Here is a 27325-nt window from a genome sequence, read left to right on the forward strand (position 1 = left end):
CCTGGCTACAAAGTATGAATAAGACGTGGATACTCAGTCACTTTGGGGGTTTAAGATGGCGGCGGTTCTCTCCGAAGAATCGCACTTGAAAGATACTGACGAAATACAAGAGAATGGAGATGACGAAGTTGAAGACATACAAGAAGCTGGCGGAGATTCTGTGAGCAAAAAGAAAAAGAAGAAGAAGAAAAAGAAGAAGGGTCAGTTGTGTTAATTACACACGCAGAGAATCGTTGATAATGTGATTACAAAACTGATACAAAAATATCAACTGAAAACAAAATGACATGCGTGTGCCACTCTTATGCCCTGTTCAAACGGTCGTGATAGTTAATGATAGTCAATGATAGTTACAACTTTCATTCCCTATCGTTGACTATCATGGTTTAGTTCAAACGGCACAATAATTGATGATGGTTGACGAAATCACGCGATGAGATCGCGTATTAGTAAACAAATATGGCGCGCGCTGAGGTCGGCAATTTCGGTGGCATTTGAAATTTTAGTCAAGAAGTTGCGATTTGAAGATAATGAAGCTAAGCAGAAGACGATGAGAATGAAATACGAGATAATCTGCGAAATTTTGATGGCTATTTAAGTCATTTTACCATTTTCAATTTCGGTTTGAGCCCGTTATTGGCAAACGATAATTTTTGAAGGCCCAGCATTGGGCGTGCATGGACATTGGAGTGGTTGGGGGAGGGACTAAGAGTGCCTGTTGTTGCTTGTTGTTGCGTTGGCACCTGGAATAAAAAAGGGCCAGATGGGCCATGTCGAAGACGTGAAAAAGCTGTCGCATGCTTCCTTATTGAGTCACGCTTTATTCTCTTGATTTAACGATTTTACCACAACACTTTGGTTAACTCCCACTCACAATTTTCGGCTTATTAAAAAAAAACTACACAATGAACACCTTGTTGTAAGCTTGTGGAACAGTACTATACATGGGGTGATAAAACACATGCTGCAAACATGTTTGTTTGGCCATGTAAAGATGAACAAAATCACTTCAAATTATCAATCTAATTAAGAATAAGTAACGTATTGTACAGTTTCCAACAGCTCCTTGACATTCCTAGTGGTGTCATGTTATGGAAACCAGGAGAAGCTCCAGCTAGATTTACTAGTAAGTTTATTAGCTGACTGTACTTTTATACAACAGGAGGTGGTGAACAAAATGGTACAGAACATACTAATGGTGAAGCACTGAATGGAGGGGAAGCAAAAGACTCCTCAGCACCTGCTGCTGAACCAGAAGCAAATGGGGAGCAGGATAATGCAGGTAACTTATCACATTGTACTCCATCTCTCTTGGCCTGAGTGTAATTCTTGTGGTTGTGCTCAAAGTCTTTAATAACCCTTCAACTCCCATGAGTGACCAAAACAGAATTTCTCCTTACAACATCAATACAATATCAACTAGATAAGTAATGAGAATAAAGAAAAATATCAATTTGGAGATAATAAGTTGATCCAATGCTAAATTCTCTGCACTTACATCATAAGAATTGTATGGTTGACAATAAGGAGGATGACAAATTTGATCTGGGAGTTAAAGGGTTAATTATTACCCTAATTTGAGCCTACGGACCAACTTTTAACATCTGACAGATGAACTTTTACTAATACAGCATTGACTGTCACATTTTTGAGCCAAAGAAAAAAAGCAAAAACTGCCTTCCCCCCCCCCAAAAAAATAAATAAAACCAGTTGCTTATATTTCTTGTACACACAGATGGTGAAGAATTACAAGATGGAGAGATCAGCAACACAACTTCTACAAAGAAGAAGAAAAAGAAGAAGAAGAAGTCAGCAGGAGCAAAAACAACAGAAGGGGAAGACCAAAGTAATTAAAAAAAACTAATTATCCCTAACCAGTTCATAATAAACTATTGAGATTTAAGGGAAGAAAACTGACCCCTAAACTCCCAAAATCTAACTGTTAATTCTCCCCTTAAGCTGCTACAAATTTTGTCATTAATTAGTTATGAGAATTTGGTGTTACATCAAGATGACTTCTACCTGATATTAAGTTAAGTTTTCTCACTACTTGTTTGGTGGATGCTGTATGGAGATTATAGAGAGAAATTAAATGTTAAACACTTCTAGGAGATAAAGGGTTACTCAATTCCATGGAACTTTGATCTGATAAAAGTTAAACTGACTCACAGGAAAATTAATCTGAGTTCTGAAACTTTACCAATAAGTTTATATGACAATTGTCAAAAGATTAATAATTATTGGGATTATTTCTGTCTTATTTTTGTTGTAATTGATTGGATTCTAGAGACAACTATCCTGATTCAAGCCCAGGAGTGGTCAGGGTGTTATGTTCTTTAGAAAAACACTTAACTTTCATAAAGCCTTTGTCCACCTGGGAGTTTTATTGGGTTGCAGCAAAACATCAGAGAACCCTGAAAAAATGTGGGATGGAGTGAGTGTGGCAGCACAGGGAGCAATAAGCTGATCAGAAAGATGATCATGTAACCTTTCAAAGTAGTAATGATTTTAATTTTGAATCTTTCCAAATATCAGATGGTACTTCCCCCTCTGCCAGGGAGCAGACTGATCCTCCTACTGTGGCCATATCAGAACTTTTCCCAAATGGCAACTTTCCTGTGGGACAAATAATGCATTATAAGGATGAGTAAGTATAGTGAATTATTTATTGTTATTCTAACTCGATGAAATAAATTTTTCTGTGATCATCAATAAGAAGGGTGTCTAAACAATGACCAGTAGTGTTTGAGTTGTAAATTTAAATAGGAAAGGGTTATAAACTTGTTTTAAAATACAGCTCTTGTTTTAGCTCCAGTCTTTCGGGATTTAACCCTTTCACTGCCAATATCTCAATATCATTTTTGTTCACTCTCAGTTACAATTTTCCTGTTAATTCCAGCTCTGAGACTTTGATCTAAATTCAAGCAACATCCTCTAGTTTTTTTTTTTCTGCTCTTGCACCTTTCTGCTTGACAATGCTTTGATGCGGCAAAGAAAGATTACCTATTGGTCAATGACTCTTGGGAGCCAAAGGGTTACACCCTGATAACTTTTGATCATAGGATGTCTGTGGAATCTTCATCCAAGGGATTGAAGATTTACTGCTTCTATTTCCAATATCATACCACTCAAAATAATAATAATAAAATAGTTTATTCAAATGTCACCACACTTAAGCTACACACTGTATAAGCTAATTGGATGTACTTTCCCTTTGTTCTCCCAAAGTACAAAACTGAAAGAAAGGGAAGCAAGTGAAATTTTTTGTTATATTTTCAACTTTTCTTGCCCACTAGCAATCTGTGGCGTGAAACAAACGAAGAAAAGAGAGCCCTAGATCGAGCACAAAATGACACGTACAGCGATGTGCGACAAGCTGCAGAAGCTCACAGACAGGTAATGAGACCAGACAGTCATTGTAGAGCTTGAGTGTACAAGACTTCTGGTAAAGTAAACTACACATGGCAATGATATTATGACAATAATACATCATTGTTATGATAGGATGAAAGCATCTTTTTTTTTTTCTTTTTTTACAACTAACTGTAACATATAATTGCAAATCATTGTACTGTATACCAGATATATTGGGATGTTTGTAAAGCATCACTGATCAGCGAAATCTCCAGCTTCCATGCAGAATCCTGCTACTAGATTTTGAAAGTGATGGAAACACTGATAAACCTGGCTAAATAATTCCAAACATACAATTTCAACTAGATGTAACTTAATTTATATAAAAACTTCAACTAGAAGTAGGGAAACCAGCATGCTTTTTACAGGCATGATCTAGGATCTAAACTGAGGTGGCCAGGGTGAGACTTGATCCTGGTACTGTACTTCCTGATTGTGTGTGTAACACTCCCAGTACCTGATTGTGTTATGCTGTACCTCCTTCTCTTAGTTCCTTATGCCTCTATTTTTTTTTTCTTTTTTCCTCAGGTCAGAAAGTATGTGCAAGGCTTTATCAAGCCAGGAATGACCATGATTGAGATTTGGTAAGGACAAAAATTAGAAAATAAAATAAGGAACTGTGGTAGGGAAGGCATGTACACCATTCTGGATCATGTGATCTTAATTTGTCATTACCTTACAGACTTCATTGAATAGGAGAGACTGCTGGTACATGTAGTCTAGGGAGGATTTCCCATCAGATCTTCAGAGTTTAAGCCTTTGACCCCTTAGAGTGACCAGTGCCTAATTTCTCCTTACAATATCACACCTGAATCACACATTAAGGGCACAAGAATAAAGGAAATGATCACTAACAAAAGAAGTTGTTGATTGCTAAACAAATTCTCCTTGCCAGAACCTTAAGAAATGTATAGAGAACAGTATGGAGAATATAGATACTGATGTTAGGGTGTAAAGGGCTGAGGGTTAAAGATTTTGCACTAGCCATGCCTAGAAAAGCATTGATTAGAAAGTGAACAGTCATGTCTCTTAAGAATTTTGCAAGTAGCTTTATATGCTCAGTAATATCTTTTATGGTGCTAGATCTTCCCTTGGTTATAACATATTAATTGTTGTACTTTTTTTGGCTGGGCAGGGAATAGAGGAAATGTTGTACTTTCCTGTTTTTGTTCTATTTTAACTACTTGTGGTTTATTTTCCCTTTTTCGCAGTGAAAAATTGGAGGGAGCTTCTAGAAAACTCATAAATGAAAACAAACTCAAAGCAGGTGAGTGATTTTACTTATTGACTGGTAAATGTTTTATTTTCAATCATTTGGTACATGATTTGAAATGGTAAAACTTATTTACTGCCTGTGTTTTGTGGAGTTACAAACAGTCATTAATCCTTAACACCCTCAGACTGGTATTCTTTAAAAAGTCATAGATTCTCCCCACCGTTCTCTTTACATTCCCTGTGGTACTGACAAGGGGAATATGTTTGACAATCTGGAGCATCTTAAATGGCTGATCGTTTTCTTTATTCTCATGGCCTTTACTTTTGATGTAATGGTGATGGTGTAAGGAGAACTTAGAAACCAGGAAGTAGGTGATGCTGTGTCAAAAAAGTCACAGGGCCATATTCAGTCTGTTTCTCTTAAGTTTTTTTTATAGGGGCCCCATTGAACAATCCTCGCTAAAAACTGCTGTGGTGGCGAGTTGGGCTCCCTCGTTAAATATTATCATCATTATCATCATCATCATCATCATCATCATCATTATTATTATTAATATTATTATTATTAAGTTTCACTGCATCACTGAACAGACATCTCAAAATAGAAGAGTGTGTCTTACAATTAAGATCTTTTTTGTTTCTCTAGGTTTGGCTTTTCCCACTGGATGTTCCCTGAATCACTGTGCAGCTCATTACACTCCTAACGCTGGTGACAAGACAGTTCTACAGTATGATGATGTCTGCAAAATTGATTTTGGAACTCATGTGAATGGTAAGGTTAGGGTTGCGTGGGGGCTGGGGAATCTGGGTGCCTCTCTCCTTCTCCCATCGGAAGTTAGGGGTTTTTTACTTCTTGCCTGACACCAAAATTATTGTAATGACAGGATGGCATGTTAGTACATATTATGGAGAATTAAAAACTTACTTGTCTTGGAATATTTGGCTTGTTACATGGCTCTTCTGTATAACAAGTTCTCTATTCTGGATCAAAAATTTTTCAAGGGCCCAACCCCCCCCCCCCTTTCCTCCTTATCTCCTTCCCTCCTCCCCTCCCCCCCCCCACCTTCTACCTGATAAAAAATTTTTTGGATCAAAATGTGTTCATTTTTTCTTATTTCATTTTATTACATTGTTTTGAATGATTAGTTTTTTTTTTATTCCCTCTTTTCAGGGAGAATCATAGATTGTGCCTTCACTGTATCATTTAACCCCAAATATGACAACCTGCTTGCTGCAGTTAAAGATGCCACAAATACTGGAATAAAGGTGCAGTGTTAAATTCATTGTGTTCTTAATAGTTGTTTGTGTGTTTTTGTTTTCTTTTATTCTTGATGTGTATTCTCTACTAGCTTCAGAATTTTGAATATGCTTATAGTCTATACAAGGTATCTCTCCAGATAATAACCAAAAGGGTGACTTTGAAGGAGACTAGTGTGTCTTGAGAAGAAAAGAGAGACAATTCTAATAATTAAAACTGAAATTGTCTTTATTTATATACAGGAAGCTGGAATTGATGTGAGGCTTTGTGATGTTGGTGAAGCAATACAAGAAGTGATGGAATCTTACGAAGTTGAACTGGATGGAAAAACTTACCGAGGTGTGACTATTGTATTTAAAAAAAAAAAAAAGTATCGTATCCAAAAGATAATTCTAGAGCCCTTTGCTAATTATAAATTGATATGTTTTACTCAACAGTGAGACCAATAAGGAATCTGAATGGTCATTCCGTAGCACCGTACAGAATCCATGCTGGAAAAACAGTGCCAATAGTTAAAGGTGGAGAAGCTACAAAAATGGAGGTGAATTTGTGTTCATCGCATGATGTTGAAATGTTCTTTACCTTTTTGTGATTGTATTTTAAACTGGAATGTTTTATCTCTCTGCCCGCGTGTTATGTTTTTTGGCATTCATGAGAAACTATTGCATTGTTGACCATTTGGCACCATTTTGTGTCCTGATCACATCACTGACATGCAGGCTCTTTCACTTTAGGAGAATGAATTCTTTGCTATTGAAACATTTGGCAGCACAGGGAAGGGTGTGGTTCATGATGACATGGATTGTTCACATTACATGAAGAAACTTTGAGGTTGGACATGTTCCTTTGAGGTAGACTTGAAGCAACAAGGCCATGGAATGAAAAAATAAAAATAATTTGCTCCCAGAGACATCATAGAGCACAACCTGAACTTGATTTATTGGCATGTGATGCTGGCATCGGATTAAGGCAAGGTCACATTACAAGCTCCCAATGGTTTATCCTACCAGCCATGGTTGATTTTGAGTTGAAGTGAACAGTGGGAGGGTGGGGTGGGGCAGACAAGATTTTATTACCCAATCCCCTCCCCTCCATCCTCTTTACTGGGCTCTCAGCCCTTGAGTACTAATTAATTTCTCTCTCCAGCTTTCCACTGCTACAAAAAAAAGTGGCAGCTATAATTATCACCAAGAAAATACTCTCGACAAAATCCTGGCCTATATCTCTTTTTCATGACTTACATTCCTTAGGTTGCCCAGAGCTAAACAACTTCTGAATGTCATCAACGAAAACTTTGGCACCCTGGCCTTCTGTAGGAGGTGGTTGGATCGGCTGGGACAGGTACTTTCAATGATAGAATAGCATCTCTATCTTTGCAGGACAATAATTGCATGTGTCAGTTTATAAAAATTTAGAATGATCATATTATGAAATTTTACTAATTGCTTCTGTTGCTTTGAGTGGTATCCTCTTTAAAATGACAGCCTCTGCTACCAAAAACTATCAGGAAAAAGGCACACAAAAATGTGTCTCTCTCATTGGTTGAGTTCACTGCGCCCTTTTGCTGATTGGTCTGAACTCTTTGCACATGACTTTGAACTTGGCAGATAAACAACCAATCAGGGACTGTTTCACTAAAAGTCTTAAATCCTACTACTTTACTGCCCAAAAGGACTGACTAAACAACAGGATCAAACAAGAAAGCCTTCCTTATACTCTTGCCTTCTTGTTTTAAGTCTTTCATTGGATCTTTTTTTTGTAGCTTTTCATTGCTCTGCAATCCACTTGTGGCAGAATGAGGACAATTTGCGTAATCCCCTAAAACTAAAACCTGCTTACAGCTAGTACATGCCTGCCAAATTACTGTGCTCTAAGAATATTTTCTACCTTGCAGACAAAGTATCTTATAGCTCTGAAGAGCCTGTGCGATGCAGGAGTGGTTGATCCCTACCCACCCCTCTGTGACATCAAGGGTTGTTACACCGCTCAGTTTGAGCACACAATACTGTTGAGGCCAACAGTGAAAGAAGTGATCAGCCGAGGAGATGATTACTAGGAGTTTTGTTTTAAACCCTTTCACTTTCAAGATCTAAATATAACTTCTCAGCACTGTTGGCTACACATTCTTAGTAAGTAAGTAGTGAGGATCTGGTTTTTAATCAAGTAGTATCTGCTTGTTGATAATTTTCTTTCTTCTCATCAAGACTGTGCTCAGAAGTGTCTTGCACTTGTAAGGAGAATTTCTTTTTTGGTCACCACTGGGAGTGAACGGGTTAATCCTATCTTAACTAACTTAAATACTCAAATTAAAGTATTAAGAAAAACCAAAATTAATTTGCAACATCCTGTGAAGCAAGCAGACCATTTGGTCAGGAGAGGGCTAGGAAAGTGCATTGGGTCTATTTAGCCTGTTCCATGCATTCAGCGAGAAAAATGGTCAGAAAATAAGAGTGGTAAGTTTATGCAGTTGTCGACAGGGGTTATAAAACGAACAGAATAATTAACGATTAAACATAATTTAATTGTTTCGACAGTGACTCTGGTGGGTCAGGCAAATGAAAACAAACCTTCGAATGGCATCGCAACAGTTCTTTTGATCGATCATTCGTTCTTCTTTATAATCAATTTCCACTGGTTTTAGGCTTATGTACTAACCACAGGGAAACAACAGATACCAGATTGGCTTCACTTTTTGAACAAACTACAACAGATGTGTAATTGCGTTACTGAGGGAGTCTCCTCAATAGACCGTTGAAACACGTATTAAGTTAGTTTGTTTACAGTATAAATTGCACGTAAAATTCCTATTAAGACTTTTCAAGTTTTTTTTTTCTGGTGAGAGCAGAGGGTAAAGATATATTCTTGGCGCCTGCTAAGAAAACAAAATTTTCAGCTTGTGGAAAGATTGGAGAGAAGCGACGATGCATGGTTCGAAATCTTTCGGTAAAAAATGTCGAGTATTTGATAAGAAGGCAAAGTTATGGTGAAGATAGGTGGGGGGGGGAGTGGGGTGGGGAATTAAAATCTGTTTGAAACGAGTATTTGTATTTTACGTCACCTTTCAGGACTAACATGTTTAAAAAGGATTGTGCTCTAAAAATACTTCTGCTCGGATAATTATGCTATTAAAGCTGTAGAATGCGAAATATTTACGATATTCTTACGAAGACGTGGGATATTCATACAATCAGTATATCTGGGGCGAGTGTAAGAAGGGAGAGTGAGACTGTCTCGCTTCTCGCGATGCTTCCAAGAGGCTCGCGCGCGTACGGTTAATAATACTAGCCCTTAGTGTATACTGAGCTTCAGGTTTATCATAATCAGTATGGAGTCACACCTTGGCTCACGAACATGTATTAGTTTTCCAGCTGGGCTTTCTCGACAAACAACATTTTACCAGCTGGAAAGGAATTTTATTGCTCGACCAAGGAGGACGAAGTTCGGTATAATTGGACCTCATGAGAATATCAACTGCTGATATTCTCTCCCTGGACCTCTAACACCTGCATGCCCCCCCTACCATCAGCCCGAAGGTAAACCAAAAGTGAAGGCTTGGGTTAGTGAGGCCTTCGAGATCTTTTCATCTTCCTTATGATTTCTTACAACGTAATTAACTTCAGGTGAAATGTTGCAACGTCCGACAAATTCCTCGAGAAGTACCCAGAACAGAGCTGCTTTACCCCACCCCTCCCTTCTCCGTCTTCCTCTAACGAGCCCCTCCTACTCCCCTCCCTCTCCCCTCCTTCTGCGATTCACAAGAACGCTTCGTGTGCGCTCTTAAATTGCGCGGTTACCAATTTCCAAATGAAAGAACAGATGATCCCGAGCGAGGCAGTGGTTGCTGTGCTTGACAAAAACACCGGTGATCAGAGGAGCTTTCTCTTGAAAATGGTCCATATGTTGCTGTAGGACTCTCTTTGCTAGTGATCTGGCTTGCTCAGCCTGGATCAAGTAAGTTTGGTTAAATATTGTTTAATCGTGAAGACTTCTTAGACCTCTTTAGCTTAAATGTTTTTGTTTTCTTCTTGATCGAAGGTCTCAAGGGGAATTTCGTTCTTTGTATTTTGTAAATTACGCCTACATATATATGCACGTGAATAAGAGGAAATTTGAAAGAAACAGTGCTCTAGTATCACATGACCTACCTTCGGAAGGCAGAACATACGAACTAAAGAGCTTCATTTGGCGAAAGCTCAGTGTTACATAATGAAGACGAAGTTATCCCTAACAATATGTTCATCATTACCAGTACTTCATTGTTGCTTTCAATGATCCATCGTCCAGTTGTGCTTACTTGATAGTTAACACAAAAATTTTTTGCTACAATATGTTGATTAATGTTACAAGTACATCTATCCGTGATTTTTCATTACTCAGGTCTGTTTTCGTGGCATCCCACTTTGATGGCCTTGGGTGTAAGTAAAATCTGATCCGTAGTTGAAAGCTCGCTCGGTATCTTAGAGACATTTTCATAACAAATATTTTGCCTTATTTGCACTCAAAAGCGCTGATTCTGCTGTGTTGAAGCTTGAAAAGTTATAAATAATGAGGCAATCGAAACAGTTTTTCCTTGTATTCGTACTGCTTAAGAAAGTGAGGGAGGGGGGGGGAGAGAGAGTGCCTGTTTGATATTTGACCAAGGGGGTAGGAGCCTATATAGGGAGGGTGCCTATTAGAATCTTGGTGCTTATTCAAGGAAATACAATAATCATATTAAAATTCTAATATAATTATTGTGCTCATACATTGGCAAATTTCCTTGAATCATTAGATAGCCTTGAGTAGTTTTTCTAACTGCAGACTTTTTTAATGTAGTTCAGTTTCCTGATGATTGAAGCGATCCTGATGTTTTCACCTCAAAGTTCTCTCATCGCCTCAGCTCCTCGTGCCACTAAGGTCAAACTACATTGGATACTTCAAACCTCAGCTGTAGTCGCTGCCGTGGGTGGCTTTGCTGCCATCTACTATAACAAAAATATTCACAACAAGCTTCACTTTCAAAGCTGGCATGGATGCCTGGGGTTATGCACTGTGATTCTCATCTGTCTCCAATCTCTTCAAGGTGTTGGAGTGTTGTACTCCAAGCTACCACTTGCCAGTATGATGAAGCCTAAACAATTGAAACAACTTCATGCCATGTGTGGTTCACTAGTGTATCTTGTTGCCTGTATCACTCTTTGCCTGGGTTTTTATTCAAACTGGTTTGTGAAGAACACCAACATCTATGTCCAGGGGGGAGTGTAATGTCAGCTATATGTCTGGGCAGTATTGTGATAGGGCAAGTTTATACAGAGTATGGCTTAAAGAGACGTCCAGGAACATAATTTAGTTGAAAATAGGTTCAGCTAACATCTCTGTGAATGGACAGCCTTGGAAAGCATAAAAAATACTCATAAATTAGGCTGATCACCACAACAATTTTCAGATACAGCAGTTCAACTTTGACTAAGTTTGTTAACTCTTAAGCTCTCAAGATTCAATTGTAAGTTCCCCTCTAGCTGCAATATATTTCCTTCTAAATCAGTTTCAAGAATTAGTTGTTAGATCAAGATAAAAAGTTATACCTGATAAGTTTGAATATTCTCATTACCTGTTTTCAGGGTAATGTAGGGATACTTTAGAGAGAACTTACATGCCAATCACTTCTGAAAGTTAAAGCTGTTGTTAGTTGAAGGAAGACTGTCTGTCTTGGAGAGCATTTGCAATTCAACATCTTAAGATCATAACATATATTAAATATACTCTGTTTACATGCAAGTGTAATGAATGTGAAGGATTCAGAAGACTAAACCTGTCAACTACTATTATAACATAGCTAGTAAATTTGTGTAATCAAATCAAATTGTGCGAGCATGCTTCATACTCCTATTGTGCCCGCTCATGATGTCAGCAAACAATCCCTCAAGAAAAAAAAATTTCCTTCGGGTTGAAAATGTTATAAAAGAATTGGTTCATACATCAGCTGTGCATTCATTGAGATATGAAGCACTTGGGAAGTTTGGAGAACACTTGAGAAGCTAGAGTTGCTCTCAGCTACGCCTCCAGCAACTCCTTCACATCTTTCGTACTCTCCAAACTTCCTGGGTGTTTCATATCTCGATGAACGCACGCTGACGTATGAACCAATTGTTAAAAAAGCAGGTATTAGATTCTTTCAGCTGCTATGAATACATTTCTTTGTTAACCCTCTAACTCCCAAGATCTCTTTAGTAATTCTCCTTACTGTCTGCCATATAAATCTTGTGATGTTAGTTCAGAGCATTTGGTATGGGATCAACCAATAATCCCCTAATATATATCTTTCTTTGATCTCATCACTTGTCTGTTTGATATTGTAAGGAGAAATTCTGTCTTGGTCACTCCTGGGAGTTAAAGGTTGAACAGCTCCAAAAAATTTGGTGTCATTGCTTTGAAAACAATGTTTTCTCTTATCAGTTGTTTTCCAGTACTAAGGGAAAATAATATTTTTAATTGGTTCAGGAGTAGAAGGATCGAATGCTTGTTAACAATGCATTTGATTGTTTTTCAACTGGTGCTTCTAGCTTTACCTCGCACTGCTGTTTAAAATATTTTTGAGGGAAAGTTTGACTGAAGAAGCCAGTTGTCCTTACAGTACTGAACAACAAAATGTTGCTCCTATCTGCAATAATGTATCATGTAATCATTTATGTATGGCTATCACTTTGAAAATAAATAAACCATTATATATTCACCCCTTTCTTGCTTTGTTAGTAAATTCTGCTCACAATCTGTTTTTTACCATAAACATTGCAGCCAATATCGTCACTGCAAAACTGACCAATCAGTTTAAACAAACCAGACTTAGAAAATTTGACTGACAACAACTAATCACTTGACTCTGATGATGACTTTGTAAAGGATGAAGGAAAAAAATCCAACTTAGCTAGAAGGAATTGAACCCCAGACCAGCAAATTTTGTGGTGGTGATTTGACCAATATAGCAGATGTGACTGATTAGTTTTTTTGAAACAGGGGTTTAGCTTAGGTTGTGAGAAGTGTTGTGATGGAAAACTGGTAAGTGTTGCAAAGGGAAACTACATAAATATACAGAAGCAATGGTCTTTTCTGCCCAAGTGACCAATGTATAAATTTTATTGGGAACTAAAGAAACTTAATCTTTTTCATGAACACACCCAAGGAGATAGCAGAAATGCTGTGGGAGTGGTCTTTTCAGTGATATGGGAAGAATGGAAGACTCAACCTTTATAGTGTAATTGGCAGTGATTTATCTGTAGTCGAAAGTCAGGTAAAAGCAACACATGCATGATCGTCAATTAAAACCCCAAAGAAAGTTGCATTTAAAGAAGTTTACAAAAAAGTTTACAAGAAATAAATCAGCACACAAGGAACCCAAGTTGGTTGTTTTGCAGTAAACCGATAGGAACTGAGTTCTGATCCTTTTATGGAGCAGCTATAAAAGGGGCTGTGCCGATGAGCCTTTACAACTCTATTTAATTAACTTCTTTAACCCCAAAAAGTGATGCATTTAATTTCACCTTACAGCATCACACCTGAATCAAACATTAAAGTCAAGAGAATGAAGAAAATGACCGTGGACAAGACTCTTTGACTGCCACAAATTCTCCACGTCAGAATCTTATAAAATGCATAGAGAACAGTTTGGAGAATATGCATACTGACTGTATGCCAGCAGGTTGTCTAGCTAGTTTCTTAGCAATATGTCATCTAATCCTTCATTACAACTGATAATTTAATGTAAGAAAAACAAAGCTACCGCAGTAATTCATTCTCATTGTGTTCAAAAAAGAAGGTAATCAGAAACTAGTGAAAGCACAAAAACACTATAAAACTCTCCCAACACAGAATTAAATTTATAAGCACACTCTTCGCTTGTGTAAAATAAGTAACACATTTATTGCAAATTCTGTTAATTACCATGTTTACATTTTTAATCAAATGCAAAGGATGCTTTTACCTGTTAAAATTTACTCTCAAAGTTTTCCTAAAAAGTATGTAAATGTCAGACTGCTCTCTCTGAATATTAAATCTCAAGTATATATTAACTAAACCATTGATACTATTAAGGGGGGAAAGTTTCTTAAGAAACCCTCTACAGTACTGCATCAGTAAGAGGTATTACAGGATAATTCAGTTTTTCTGTTTTGGTTTTCCCTTTTTGTTTCTTGAGCATATCATTCCACCTTGGTTTAGAACATTAACAACAGCAGTTTCTAGGTTTTTCAGCCATAACTATTACATTTTTTATTCTAATGAAAATAAAAGCTAGTTTTCTAGTTTCTAGTTTCTAGTTTAAGGAGGCGAGCATGGCCTAGTGGTTAGGGCGCTGCACTTGTAAGCCAGAGGTCCCGGGTTCAAGTCCTCCTCACTGCCACTGGATGGATTTGTCTTCAGTGGCCCCGAATTCAACTCCTGCACGCTTTGTAAATAGCCAACTGATCTGCCTCCTACCAGGTGGGGTTTTAACGAGTTTCTGTTCATTTACAATATTTGTTTCCTTATTTACAGTGTCCCCAATTAGCACAGCAGTGCTAAAATACACTGACACTTAAATAAAGTTATTATTATTATTATTATTATTATTATATATAGTTTCTGATTGATCCTAGCTGCAGTCCCAGTTTCAGACATCACTGAATAAGACTGAGTTAGTAAAATGAAGTCCAAGAGTAAATGTGATAGTACCAGAGGCGTAAAAAAAAAGCGAGAGGTTTGGAAAAGGCACATAATAAATATGACCCAACCCAAATCTCCCTTTTTGCCTTACCATTATCATTGTGCCATTATATATTTCTGACCATTTTTCTTGCTGAATGCATGGAACAGGCTAAATAGACCCAATGCACTTTCCTAGCCCCTCTCCTGACCAAATGGTCTGCTTGCTTCCCAGGATGTTGCAAATTAATTTTGGTTTTCTTACTTTAATTTAAGTATTTAAGTTAGTTAAGATAGGATTAACCCTTTCACTCCCAGTGGTGACCAAAAAAGAAATTCTCCTTACAAGTGCAAGACACTTCTGAGAACAGTTGTGATGAGAAGAAAGAAAATTATCAACAAGCGGATACTACTTGATTAAAAACCAGATCCTCACTACTTACTTACTAAGAATGTGTAGCCAACAGTGCTGAGAAGTTATATTTAGATCTTGAAAGTGAAAGGGTTTAAAACAAAATTCCTAGTAATCATCTCCTCGGCTGATCACTTCTTTCACTGTTGGCCTCAACAGTATTGTGTGCTCAAACTGAGCGGTGTAACAACCCTTGATGTCACACTGGGGTGGGCAGGGATCAACCACTCCTGCATTGCACAGGCTCTTCAGAGCCATAAGATACTTTGTCTGCAAGGTAGAAAATATTCTTTAAGAGCACAGTAATTTGGCAGGCATGTACTAGCTGTAAGCAGGTTTTAGTTTTAGGGGATTATGCAAATTGTCCTCATTCTGCCACAAGTGGATTGCAGTGCAATGAAAAGCTACAAAAAAAAGATCCAATGAAAGACTTAAAACAAGAAGGCAAGAGTATAAGGAAGGCTTTCTTGTTTGATCCTGTTGTTTAGTCAGTCCTTTTGGGCAGTAAAATAGTAAGATTTAAGACTTTAGTGAAACAGTCCCTGATTGGTTGTTTATCTGCCAAGTTCAAAGTCATGTGCAAAGAGTTCAGACCAATCAGCAAAAGGGTGCAGTGAACTCAACCAATGAGAGAGACACATTTTTGTGTGCCTTTTTCCTGATAGTTTTTGGTAGCAGAGGCTGTCATTTTATAGAGGATACCACTCAAAGCAACAGAAACAATTAGCAAAATTTCATAATATGATCATTCTAAATTTTTATAAAATCTGACACATGCAATCATTGTCCTGCCAAGAGAGAGATGCTATTCTATCATTGAAAGTACCTGTCCCAGCCGATCCAACCACCTCCTACAGAAGGCCAGGGTGCCAAAGTTTTCGTTGATGACATTCAGAAGTTGTTTAGCTCTGGGCAACCTAAGGAATGTAAAGTTGTGAAAAAGAGATATAGGTCAACAGGCTGCAGAGCAGGTGTGATTTTGGTGAGAGAGTGCTCATTATTTTCTTGGTGATAATTATAGCTGCCAATTTTTTTTTAATAGCAGTGGAAAGCTGGAGAGAGAAATTAATTAGTACTGAAGGGCTGAGAGCCCAGTAAAGAGGATGGAGGGGGGAGGGGATTGGGTAATAAAAAATCTTGTCTGCCCCACCCCACCCTCCCACTGTTCACTTCAACTCAAAATCAACCATGGCTGGTAGGATAAACCATTGGGAGCTTGTAATGTGAACTTGCCTTAATAAGATGCCAGCATCACATGCCAATAAATCAAGTTCGGGTTGTGCTCTATGATGTCTCTGGGAGCAAATTATTTTATTTTCATTCCACGGCCTTGTTGCTTCAAGTCTTACCTCAAAGGAACATGTCCAACCTCAAAGTTCTTCATGTAGTGTGAACAATCCATGTCATCATGAACCACACCCTTCCCTGTGCTGCCAAATGTTTCAATAGCAAAGAATTCATTCTCCTAAAGTGAAAGAGCCTGCATGTCAGTGATGTGATCGGGACACAAAATGGTGCCAAATGGTCAACAATGCAATAGTTTCTCATGAATGCCAAAAAATATAACACGCGGGCAGAGAGATAAAACATTCCAGTTTAAAATACAATCACAAAAAGGTAAAGAACATTTCAACATCATGCGATGAACACAAATTCACCTCCATTTTTGTAGCTTCTCCACCTTTAACTATTGGCACTGTTTTTCCAGCATGGATCCTGTAAGGTGTTATGGAATGACCATTCAGATTCCTTATTGGTCTCACTGTTGAGTAAAACATATCAATTTATAATTAGCAAAGGGCTCTAGAATTATCTTTTGGATACGATACTTTTTTTTTTTGAAAATACAATAGTCACACCTTGGTAAGTTTTTCCATTCAGTTCAACTTCATAAGATTCCATCACTTCTTGTATGGCTTCACCAACATCACAAAGCCTCACATCAATTCCAGCTTCCTGTATATAAATAAAGACAATTTCAGTTTTAATTATTAGAATTGTCTCTCTTTCTTCTCAAGACACACTAGTCTCCTTTAAAGTCACCCTTTTGGTTATTATCTGGAGAGATACCTTGTATAGACTATAAGCATATTCAAAATTCTGAAGTTAGTAGAGAATTCACATCAAGAATAAAACAAAACAAAAACACACAAACAACTATTAAGAACACAATGAATTTAACACTGCACCTTTATTCCAGTATTTGTGGCATCTTTAACTGCAGCAAGCAGGTTGTCATATTTGGGGTTAAATGATACAGTGAAGGCAGAATCTATGATTCTCCCTGAAAAGAGGGAATAAAAAAAACTAATCATTCAAAACAATCTAATAAAATGAAATAAGAAAAAATGAAGAAATTTTGATCCAATAATTTTTTATCAGGTAGAAGGGGGGGGAGGGGAGGAGGGAAGGAGAGAAGGAGAGAAGGAGAGAAGGAGAGAAGGAGGAAAGGGGGGCGGGGGTTGGGCCCTCGAAAAAACTTTTGATCCAGAATAGAGAACTTGTTATACAGAAGAGCCATGTAACAAGCCAAATATTCCAAGACAAGTAAGTTTTTAATTCTCCATAATATGTACTAACATGCCATCCTGTCATTACAATAATTTTGGTGTCAGGCAAGAAGTAAAAAACCCCTAACTTCCGATGGGAGAAGGAGAGAGGCACCCAGATTCCCCAGCCCCCACGCAACCCTAACCTTACCATTCACATGAGTTCCAAAATCAATTTTGCAGACATCATCATACTGTAGAACTGTCTTGTCACCAGCGTTAGGAGTGTAATGAGCTGCACAGTGATTCAGGGAACATCCAGTGGGAAAAGCCAAACCTAGAGAAACAAAAAAGATCTTAATTATAAGACATGCTCTTCTATTTTGAGATGTCTGTTCAGTGATGCAGTTAAACTTAATAATAATAATATTAATAATAATAATAATGATGATGATGATGATAATGATGATAATATTTAACAAGGGAGCCCAACTCGCCACCACAGCAGTTTTCAGTGGGGATTGTTCAATGGGGCCCTCATAAAAAAAACTTAAGAGAAACACAGACTGAATATGGCCCTGTGACCTACTTCCTGGTTTCTAAGTTCTCCTTACACCATCACCCTTACATCAAAAGTAAAGGCCATGAGAATAAAGAAAACGATCACCCATTTAAGATGCTCCAGATTGTCAAACATATTCCCCTTGTCAGTACCACAGGGAATGTAAAGAGAACAGTGGGGAGAATCCATGACTTTTGAATGAATACCAGTCTGAGGGTGTTAAGGATTAACGAGAATCACTTTGTGAATTTTACCGGGGCCACTTTTGCCTTGGTAACCCACGTTTAGACTAGCATGCATAAGGGTTGTTTACATCACCAAGTTTGTCGCGCGATATGAAAGTCTATTTTATCACAAATATTCTTTTGAGAAAAAAATTGTAATACCAAAGTTACTATGACAACGATTTTGTCACAGCAGAAAGCGGGGCCCTGGAAACGAGACATTGAAAAAACGAAAGGAACAGACAGCATTTTATAACCGGCTCCAGCCTTTGGCTGGCCCCGGTAATGACTGTTTGTAACTCCACAAAACACAGGCAGTAAATAAGTTTTACCATTTCAAATCATGTACCAAATGATTGAAAATAAAACATTTACCAGTTAATAAGTAAAATCACTCACCTGCTTTGAGTTTGTTTTCATTTATGAGTTTTCTAGAAGCTCCCTCCAATTTTTCACTGGGAAAAAAGGGAAAATAAACCACAAGTAGTTAAAATAGAGCAAAAACAGGAAAGTACAACGTTTCCTCTATTCCCTGCCCAGCCAAAAAAAGTACAACAATTAATATGTTATAATCAAGGGAAGATCTAGCACCATAAAAGATATTACTGAGCATATAAAGCTACTTGCAAAATTCTTAAGAGACATGACTGTTCACTTTCTAATAAATGCTTTTCTAGGTATGGCTACTGCAAAATCTTTAACCCTCAGCCCTTTACACCCTAACATCAGTATCTATATTCTCCATACTGTTCTCTATACATTTCTTAAGGTTCTGGCAAGGAGAATTTGTTTAGCAATCAATAACTTCTTTTGTTAGTGATCATTTCCTTTATTTTTGTGACCTTAATGCGTGATTCAGGTGTGATATTGTACTTGGAGAAATTAGGCACTGGTCACCCTTAGGGGTCAAAAGCTTAAACTCTGAAGATCTGATGGGAAATCCTCCCTAGACTTCATGTACCAGCAGTCTCTCCTATTCAATGAAGTCTGTAAGGCAATAACAAATTAAGATCACATGATCCAGAATGGTGTACATGCCTTCCCTACCACAGTTCCTTATTTTATTTTCTAACTTTTGTCCTTACCAAATCTCAATCATGGTCATCCCTGGCTTGATAAAGCCTTGCACATACTTTCTGACCTGAGGAAAAAAGAAAAAAAAAATAGAGGCACAAGGAACTAAGAGAAGGAGGTACAGCATAACACAATCAGGTACTGGGAGTGTTACACACACAATCAGGAAGTACAGTACCAGGATCAAGTCTCACCCTGGCCACCTCAGTTTAGATCCTAGATCATGCCTGTAAAAAGTATGCTGGTTTCCCTACTTCTAGTTGAAGTTTTTATATAAATTAAGTTACATCTAGTTGAAATTGTATGTTTGGAATTATTTAGCCAGGTTTATCAGTGTTTCCATCACTGTCAAAATCTAGTAGCAGGATTCTGCATGGAAGCTGGAGATTTCACTGATCAGTGATGCTAAATACAAACATCCTAATATATCTGGATATCTGGTATACAGTAAAATGGTATGCGATTATAAGTTACAGTCAGTTGTAAAAAAAAAAAGATGCATTCATCTTATCATAATAATGATGTATTATTGGCATAATATCATTGCCATGTGTAGTTTACTTTACCAGAAGTCTTGTACACTCAAGCTCTACAATGACTGTCTGGTCTCATTACCTGTCTGTGAGCTTCTGCAGCTTGTCGCACATCACTGTATATGTCATTTTGTGCTCGATCTAGGGCTCTCTTTTCTTCGTTTGTTTCACGCCACAGATTGCTAGTGGGCAAAAAAATTTGAAAATGTAACAAAAAAATTTCACTTGCTTCCTTTTCTTTCAGTTTTGTACTTTGGGAGAACAAAGGGAAAGTACATCCAATTAGCTTATACAGTGTGTAGCTTAAGTGTGGTGACATTTGAATAAACTGTTTTATTATTATTATTTTGAGTGGTATGATATTGGAAATGGAAGCAGTAAATCTTCAATCCCTTGGATGAAGATTCCACAGACATCCTATGATCAAAAGTTATCAGGGTGTAACCCTTTGGCTCCCAAGAGTCATCGACCAATAGGTAATCTTTCTTTGCCGCATCAAAGCATTGTCAAGCAGAAAGGTGCAAGAGCAGAAAAAAACAACAACTAGAGGATGTTGCTTGAATTTAGATCAAAGTCAAAGTGAACAAAAATGATATTGAGATATTGGCAGTGAAAGGGTTAAATCCCAAAAGACTGGAGCTAAAACAAGAGCTGTATTTTAAAACAAGTTTATAACCCTTTCCTATTTAAATTTACAACTCAAACACTACTGGCCATTGTTTAGACACCCTTCTTATTGATGATCACAGAAAAATTTATTTCATCGAGTTAGAATAACAATAAATAATTCACTATACTTACTCATCCTTATAATGCATTATTTGTCCTACAGGAAAGTTGCCATTTGGGAAAAGTTCTGATATGGCCACAGTAGGAGGATCAGTCTGCTCCCTGGCAGAGGGGGAAGTACCATCTGATATTTGGAAAGATTCAAAATTAAAATCATTACTAACTACTTTGAAAGGTTACATGATTATCTTTCTGATCAGCTTATTGCTCCCTGTGCTGCCACACTCACTCCATCCCACATTTTTTCAGGGTTCTCTGACATTTTGCTTCAACCCAATAAAACTCCCAGGTGGACAGAGGCTTTATGAAAGTTAAGTGTTTTCCTAAAGAACACAACACCCTGACCACTCCTGAGCTTGAATCAGGATAGTTGTCTCTAGAATCCAATCAATTACAACAAAAATAAGACAGAAATAATCCCAATTAATCTTTTGACAATTGTCATATAAACTTATTGGTAAAGTTTCAGAACTCAGATTAATTTTCCTGTGAGTCAGTTTAACTTTTATCAGATCAAAGTTCCATGGAATTCAGTAACCCTTTACCTCCCAGAAGTGTTTAATATTTAATTTCTCTCTATAATCTCCATACAGCATCCACCAAACAAGTAGTGAGAAAACTTAACTTATCAGGTAGAAGTCATCTTGATGTAACACCAAATTCTCATAACTAATTAATGACAAAATTTGTAGCAGCCTAAGGGGAGAATTCACAGTTAGATTTTGGGAGTTTAGGGGTCAGTTTTCTTCCCTTAAATCTCAGTAGTTTACTATAACTGGTTAGGGATAAATAGTTTTTTTTTATTACTTTGGCCTTCCCCTTCTGTTGTTTTTGCTCCTGCTGACTTCTTCTTCTTCTTTTTCTTCTTCTTTGTAGAAGTTGTGTTGCTGGTCTCTCCATCTTGTAATTCTTCACCATCTGTGTATACAAGAAACATAATCAACTAGTTGTATTTTGGGGGGGGGAGGCAATTTATTGCTTTTTTTTTTTTCTTTGGCTCAAAAATGTGTCAGTTGATGCTGTGTTAGTAAAAGTTCATCTGTCAGATGTTAAAAGTTGGTCCGTAGGCTCAAATTAGGGTAATAATTAACCCTTTTTTCTTTATTCTCATTACTTATCTGGTTGATATTGTATTGATATTGTAAGGAGAAATTCTGTTTTGGTCACTCATGGGAGTTGAAGGGTTATTAAAGACTTTGAGCACAACCACAAGAATTACACTCAAGCCAAGAGAGATGGAGTACAATGTGATAAGTTACCTGCATTATCCTGCTCTCCATTTACTTCTGGTTCAGCAGCAGGTGCTGAGGATTCTTTTGCTTCCCCTCCATTCAGTGCTTCACCATTAGTATGTTCTGTACCATTTTGTTCACCACCTCCTGTTGTATAAAAGTACAGTCAGCTAATAAACTTACTAGTAAATCTAGCTGGAGCTTCTCCTGGTTTCCATAACATGACACTACTAGGAATGTCAGGGAGCTGTTGGAAACTGTACAATACGTTACTTATTCTTAATTAGATTGATAATTTGAAGTGATTTTGTTCATCTTTACATGGCCAAACAAACATGTTTGCAGCATGTGTTTTATCACCCAATGTATAGTACTGTTCCACAAGCTTACACCAGGGTGTTCAGTGTGTAGTTTTTTTTAATAAGCCGAAAATTGTGAGTGGGAGTTAACCAAAGTGTTGTGGTAAAATCGTTAAATCAAGTGAATAAAGCGTGACTCAATAAGGAAGCGTACTACAGCTTTTTCACGTCTTCAACATGGCCCATCTGGCCCTTTTTTATTCCAGGTGCCAACGCAACAACAAGCAACAACAGGCACTCTTAGTCCCTCCCCCAACCACTCCAATGTCCATGCAGGCCCAATGCTGAGCCTGCAAAAATTATCGTTTGCCAATAACGGGCTCAAACCGAAATTGAAAATGACTTAAATAGCCATCAAAATTTCGCAGATTATCTCGTATTTCATTCTCATCGTCTTCTGCTTAGCTTCATTATCTTCAAATCGCAACTTCTTGACTAAAATTTCAAATGCCACCGAAATTGCCGACCTCAGCGCGCGCCATATTTGTTTACTAATACGCGATCTCATCGCGTGATTTCGTCAACCATCATCAATTATTGTGCCGTTTGAACTAAACCATGATAGTCAACGATAGGGAATGAAAGTTGCAACTATCATTGACTATCATTAACTATCACGACCGTTTGAACAGGGCATAAGAGTGGCACACGCATGTCATTTTGTTTTCAGTTGATATTTTTGTATCAGTTTTGTAATCACATTATCAACGATTCTCTGCGTGTGTAATTAACACAACTGACCCTTCTTCTTTTTCTTCTTCTTCTTTCTCTTTTTGCTCACAGAATCTCCGCCAGCTTCTTGTATGTCTTCAACTTCGTCATCTCCATTCTCTTGTATTTCGTCAGTATCTTTCAAGTGCGATTCTTCGGAGAGAACCGCCGCCATCTTAAACCCCAACATGTCTTCCTCACCTAAATTATCTGATATCAGTAATTGCAAATATGAACTCTGGTGGATGGAATCTAATGCTGACCCATCTGGAAATTGGTAACCGCGCAATTAAAGCGCGCACACGAAGCGTTCTTGTGAATCGCCGAAGGAGGGGAGAGGGAGGGGAGTAGGAGGGGCTCGTTAGAGGAAGACGGGGAAGGGAGGGGTGGGGTAAAGCAGCTCTGTTCTGGGTACTTCTCGAGGAATTTGTCGGACGTTGCAACATTTCACCTGAAGTTAATTACGTTGTAAGAAATCATAAGGAAGATGAAAAGATCTCGAAGGCCTCACTAACCCAAGCCTTCACTTTTGGTTTACCTTCGGGCTGATGGTACGGGGGGGCATGCAGGTGTTAGAGGTCCAGGGAGAGAATATCAGCAGTTGATATTCTCATGAGGTCCAATTATAACCGAACTTCGTCCTCCTTGGTCGAGCAATAAAATTCTTTTCCAGCTGGTAAAATGTTGTTTGTCGAGAAAGCCCAGCTGGAAAACTAATACATGTTCGTGAGCCAAGGTGTGACTCCATACTGATTATGATAAACCTGAAGCTCAGTATACACTAAGGGCTAGTATTATTAACCGTACACGCGCGAGCCTCTTGGAAGCATCGCGAGAAGCGAGACAGTCTCACTCTCCCTTCTTACACTCGCCCCAGATCTACTGATTGTATGAATATCCCACGTGTTCGTAAGAATATCGTAAATATTTCGCATTCTACAGCTTCAATAGCATAATTATACGAGAAGAAGTATTTTTAGAGCACAATCCTTTTTAAACATGTTAGTCCTGAAAGGTGACGTAAAATACAAATACTCGTTTCACACAGATTTTAATTCCCCACCCACCCCACCCCCCCACCTATCTTCACCACAACTTTGCCTTCTTATCAAATACTCAACATTTTTTACCAAAAGATTTCGAACATCGTCGCTTCTCTCCAATCTTTCCACAAGCTGAAAATTTTGTTTTCTTAGCTGGCGCCAAGAATATATCTTTATCCTCTGCTCTCACCAGAAAAAAAAAGCTTGAAAAGTCTTAATAGGAATTTTACGTGCAATTTATACTGTAAACAAACTAACTTAATACGTGTTTCAACGGTCTATTGAGGAGACTCCCTCAGTAACGCAATTACACATCTGTTGTAGTTTGTTCAAAAAGTGAAGCCAATCTGGTATCTGTTGTTTCCCTGTGGTTAGCACATAAGCTAAAATCAGTTGAAATTGATTATAAGGAAGAACGAATGATCGATCAAAAGAACTGTTGCGGTGCCATTCGAAGGTTTGTTTTCATTTGCCTGACCCACCAGAGTCACTGTCGAAACAATTAAATTATATTCAATCGTTAATTATTCTGTTCGTTTTATAACCCCTGTCGACAACTGCATAAACTTACAACTCTGGAGTAATGAAATGTTACTTTTAACGGCGCTCGGAGGCTTTACATTTAAGTCTTTCACCCTCAGTTTTAAAACAGAAAGTGTGGAATTAATGCAAACCATTGACTTTTGAGCGAAAGACTATCAGTCATTTTGATTGGATGACATATTGTGATACTAAAGGTTTTGTCACCGAACCGGATAATTACAAATATTTATCATTATCGACAACCCACTTGAACTTTACAAGGTAAAATATTTTATTTTCGTACGAGTCCTCGAGAGACAGTGAATTCCGGACAAATCGGGTAAAAAGGCTTCTATTTGCAATGGCTTTTTTTCAGAAGGCGCGAACGAGTAGTTCATCTTCAGCTGACAGTTTCTTATGCCCAGTCTGCAATGAGGAATATCAAGATGAACCCAAACAACTTCCTTGCTTGCACACGATCTGTCAAGATTGTCTGTGCGATGCTGCGACCGGGAAAAATGCTCTCAAGATCTACTGTCCCATTGACGGCCAAGAATTACCTCTTCCGATGGGAGGAATCAAAATGTTGCCGACAGATTTTCGTGTTTTGCGGCTCGTAGAGGCTCATCGCGGCCAGAACAAGACGAGGAGCGAGCGAAAGCCAAGGGAGCCGAGAAAAGAAAAACCCGAGAAGGCCGAGCGCAAAAAGACGCGGAATACTGACGAAGATTCGGGCCCACCTTTGCAAGAGCAAGAGGAAAGAATGAAAAAACAGCTTTCAGAGATGATGGCAAAGCTAAGAAGTTTGCTGGATGAAAAGGAAAAGGCGCTTTATAAACAGATCGACGACGCAATGGCTAGAGAGAAAAGAAGCTTGTCTATGAATGGGGCAGAGGGCGAACAGAAGAAGAGAGCCATTTTTCTTCTTGATCTTACGCCCAGTCGGAAAATTTTGCAGAGCATCAAAGAAGAAGGTTTAGCGGCCATTCAAGGCAATCGCAAGGCCCCCACCCTTCTTAGTGAGCTTAACACGGCCGGTATCACCCCGTCTGGCAACAAAACAGCCACTCCTGACGCGAACTACCGCGAGGCAGCTGAGGTGATTCGAGCCTTGAATGTACCTCTTCAATTTAAGAGCATGTTCAATCCTGGCGCTGTAGCTGTTGGCAAGAACGGACATATTGCTGTCACAGACTACGGTAACGAGTGCGTGTGGCTTTTCAATCCGGAGGGGTCGTTTCTGTGTCAGGTTAGTCACGCGTTACAAATTGATGTTACACAGCAAATAGCGGTCATTGGCAGATCCAGGAAATTTTGATGTGGTGATCACGAGGGGGATGCGGGGGAAAGATGGAGTCCAAACTTATCTATAGCCTAGATAAGCAAGGGAATATTTCAAGACGAATGAATTTTTTAAAACTTTATATAGGGTAGTGATATAAGATCCTGCCGCTGTTAGGATTTTGGTGTCAGAAAAAGACCCAAAAGGTCTGATGGGGGTTAGAAGGGAACTCTTAACCCCGAACCCCGGATCCCGGTGATCAAGCCATTCCCCCTTTCCCCTCCCCCCCCCCATCAGCGCAGCGCACCCCTCCCCCTTCCCCCCATTTTGAAAATAAATAAAGTTGTTTTCATTTCTTAAAAACTGCTACCTGCAGATTGGCGAGGATGGTGAGGGGTCCATGGAATGTCCCGATGGAGTCTTCTTCTTTCCCGACAACAACATCATCGTATCCGATGGGCCTTTTGAGGGACCTCAAAGCATCCAGATGTTTGATATCACCGGCCGATTCATCCGCTCTCTTGTGGAGGTTGATGATGATGAAGACATCAGCTTCAGCAACATATCCGTGGATGATAATCAACGTATCTTAGTGACGTGCAATGGAACCCGTCCTTGCATTCAAGTCTACAATGCAGATGACAAAGAGGAATACAGCCTTGAGATGGAGCTTGGTGGAGAACATCTTGCTAGTCCAGGGAAGGCAATTTTCTTTGATGGGAAATTCTACGTTATTGACTCCGATGGCTCTAAAAACAAAACCGCGATCAAGGTGTTCAACGAAAAGGGCTCCTTATTGCAGACCTTCGATGAGGACAAGCATAATTTGGGCCAACGAGACAACATGGGAATTGATATCACGTATCCAATCAGGCTCGCTCTTGACAAGTCAAACAACACTTTGTTGGCTTACCACGGGATCCCGCGCGAGATTCGCATTCTTCGCCCCGACGGAACTCAAGTATCGTCAATTAAAACAGTTTCAGGCGCGCGTGACATTGCGTTGACAATCGACAAGAAGATCGTGGCGACATGTGGAGAGGATAGCATTTTGTCGAGAAGTGTGCAGATGCTTAAATTTAACAATAATTAAACTTAGCCTTTAGAACTTAAAATTTTATGGAAATGCGTGACTGAGACTGCATGACCTAAAGGTTTTGTGACTCATGGGTATGTAATTTGTAAGAGTGACCCTCTTTTGTTCGTGTGTTTCACCAGCTTAACGTGAACTTTCATGAATTTTTGGACTTCTGCCAAAATATCCCCGAGACACTTCTAGCAACTGTTTATGTGTAGAACACAAGTTGTTCTTCCTTTTCGGCGAAGTCCGTTGCGCAAGTCGAAAAAACAAATCAGTGAAATAAAGAATCGATGTTACCACACCGCAGAGAACTCTAGGAGTGCGCCTCCCTCCTTGAATTCGACACGGTTTTTTACTTTTTTATTTTTTTGACCTGCACGATGTGATGTTACGGAAGCTAAATAAATTTCAATAACTACTGACGTTTTATAATGTTGCAACACAGAAAGAACGAAAGTGCAGAATGCCTA

At 38.5% G+C, this 27325-nt stretch overlaps 4 protein-coding genes across 4 annotated transcripts; 3 read left to right on the top strand and 1 right to left on the bottom strand.

Moving 5' to 3' along the window:
* The first annotated feature begins 42 nt into the window (after nt 1-42).
* LOC131795264 (methionine aminopeptidase 2) lies at nt 43-9033 on the top strand. Its single transcript, XM_059112824.2, is given in 15 exon segments — nt 43-200; nt 1163-1282; nt 1736-1846; nt 2536-2647; nt 3297-3396; nt 3943-3998; nt 4626-4681; nt 5276-5401; nt 5801-5895; nt 6130-6226; nt 6325-6428; nt 6622-6708; nt 6710-6738; nt 7138-7228; nt 7782-9033. Coding segments are annotated over 15 exon segments (1491 nt in total). The 5' UTR covers nt 43-55; the 3' UTR covers nt 7944-9033.
* Nucleotides 9034-9151: 118 nt separating this feature from the next.
* On the top strand, nt 9152-12599 carry LOC131795266 (transmembrane reductase CYB561D2-like). The gene is given in 5 exon segments (XM_059112826.2): nt 9152-9782; nt 9785-9838; nt 10265-10302; nt 10703-11123; nt 11126-12599. Coding segments are annotated over 5 exon segments (690 nt in total). The 5' UTR covers nt 9152-9691; the 3' UTR covers nt 11212-12599.
* A 1164-nt stretch (nt 12600-13763) lies between these two features.
* LOC131795262 (uncharacterized) lies at nt 13764-23201 on the bottom strand. The gene is made up of 14 exons (XM_059112823.2): nt 22958-23201; nt 21885-22004; nt 21433-21543; nt 20638-20749; nt 19919-20018; nt 19315-19370; nt 18629-18684; nt 17655-17780; nt 17144-17238; nt 16814-16910; nt 16613-16716; nt 16304-16419; nt 15781-15871; nt 13764-15224 (listed from the first exon to the last, which is right to left on the bottom strand). The coding sequence occupies exons 1-14, from the start codon at nt 23115-23117 to the stop codon at nt 15063-15065; spliced, it is 1506 nt and encodes a 501-aa protein (XP_058968806.2). The 5' UTR covers nt 23118-23201; the 3' UTR covers nt 13764-15062.
* A 1554-nt stretch (nt 23202-24755) lies between these two features.
* Nucleotides 24756-27305, top strand: LOC131795324 (uncharacterized). The gene is made up of 2 exons (XM_059112904.2): nt 24756-25741; nt 26151-27305. Exons 1-2 carry the CDS (start codon nt 24854-24856, stop codon nt 26865-26867), a joined length of 1605 nt encoding a protein of 534 aa, XP_058968887.2. The 5' UTR covers nt 24756-24853; the 3' UTR covers nt 26868-27305.
* Nucleotides 27306-27325: the final 20 nt, after the last annotated feature.

The sequence above is a fragment of the Pocillopora verrucosa genome, chromosome 11 (genome assembly GCF_036669915.1).
Source record: "Pocillopora verrucosa isolate sample1 chromosome 11, ASM3666991v2, whole genome shotgun sequence".
NCBI classification, from domain to species: Eukaryota; Metazoa; Cnidaria; class Anthozoa; order Scleractinia; family Pocilloporidae; genus Pocillopora; species Pocillopora verrucosa.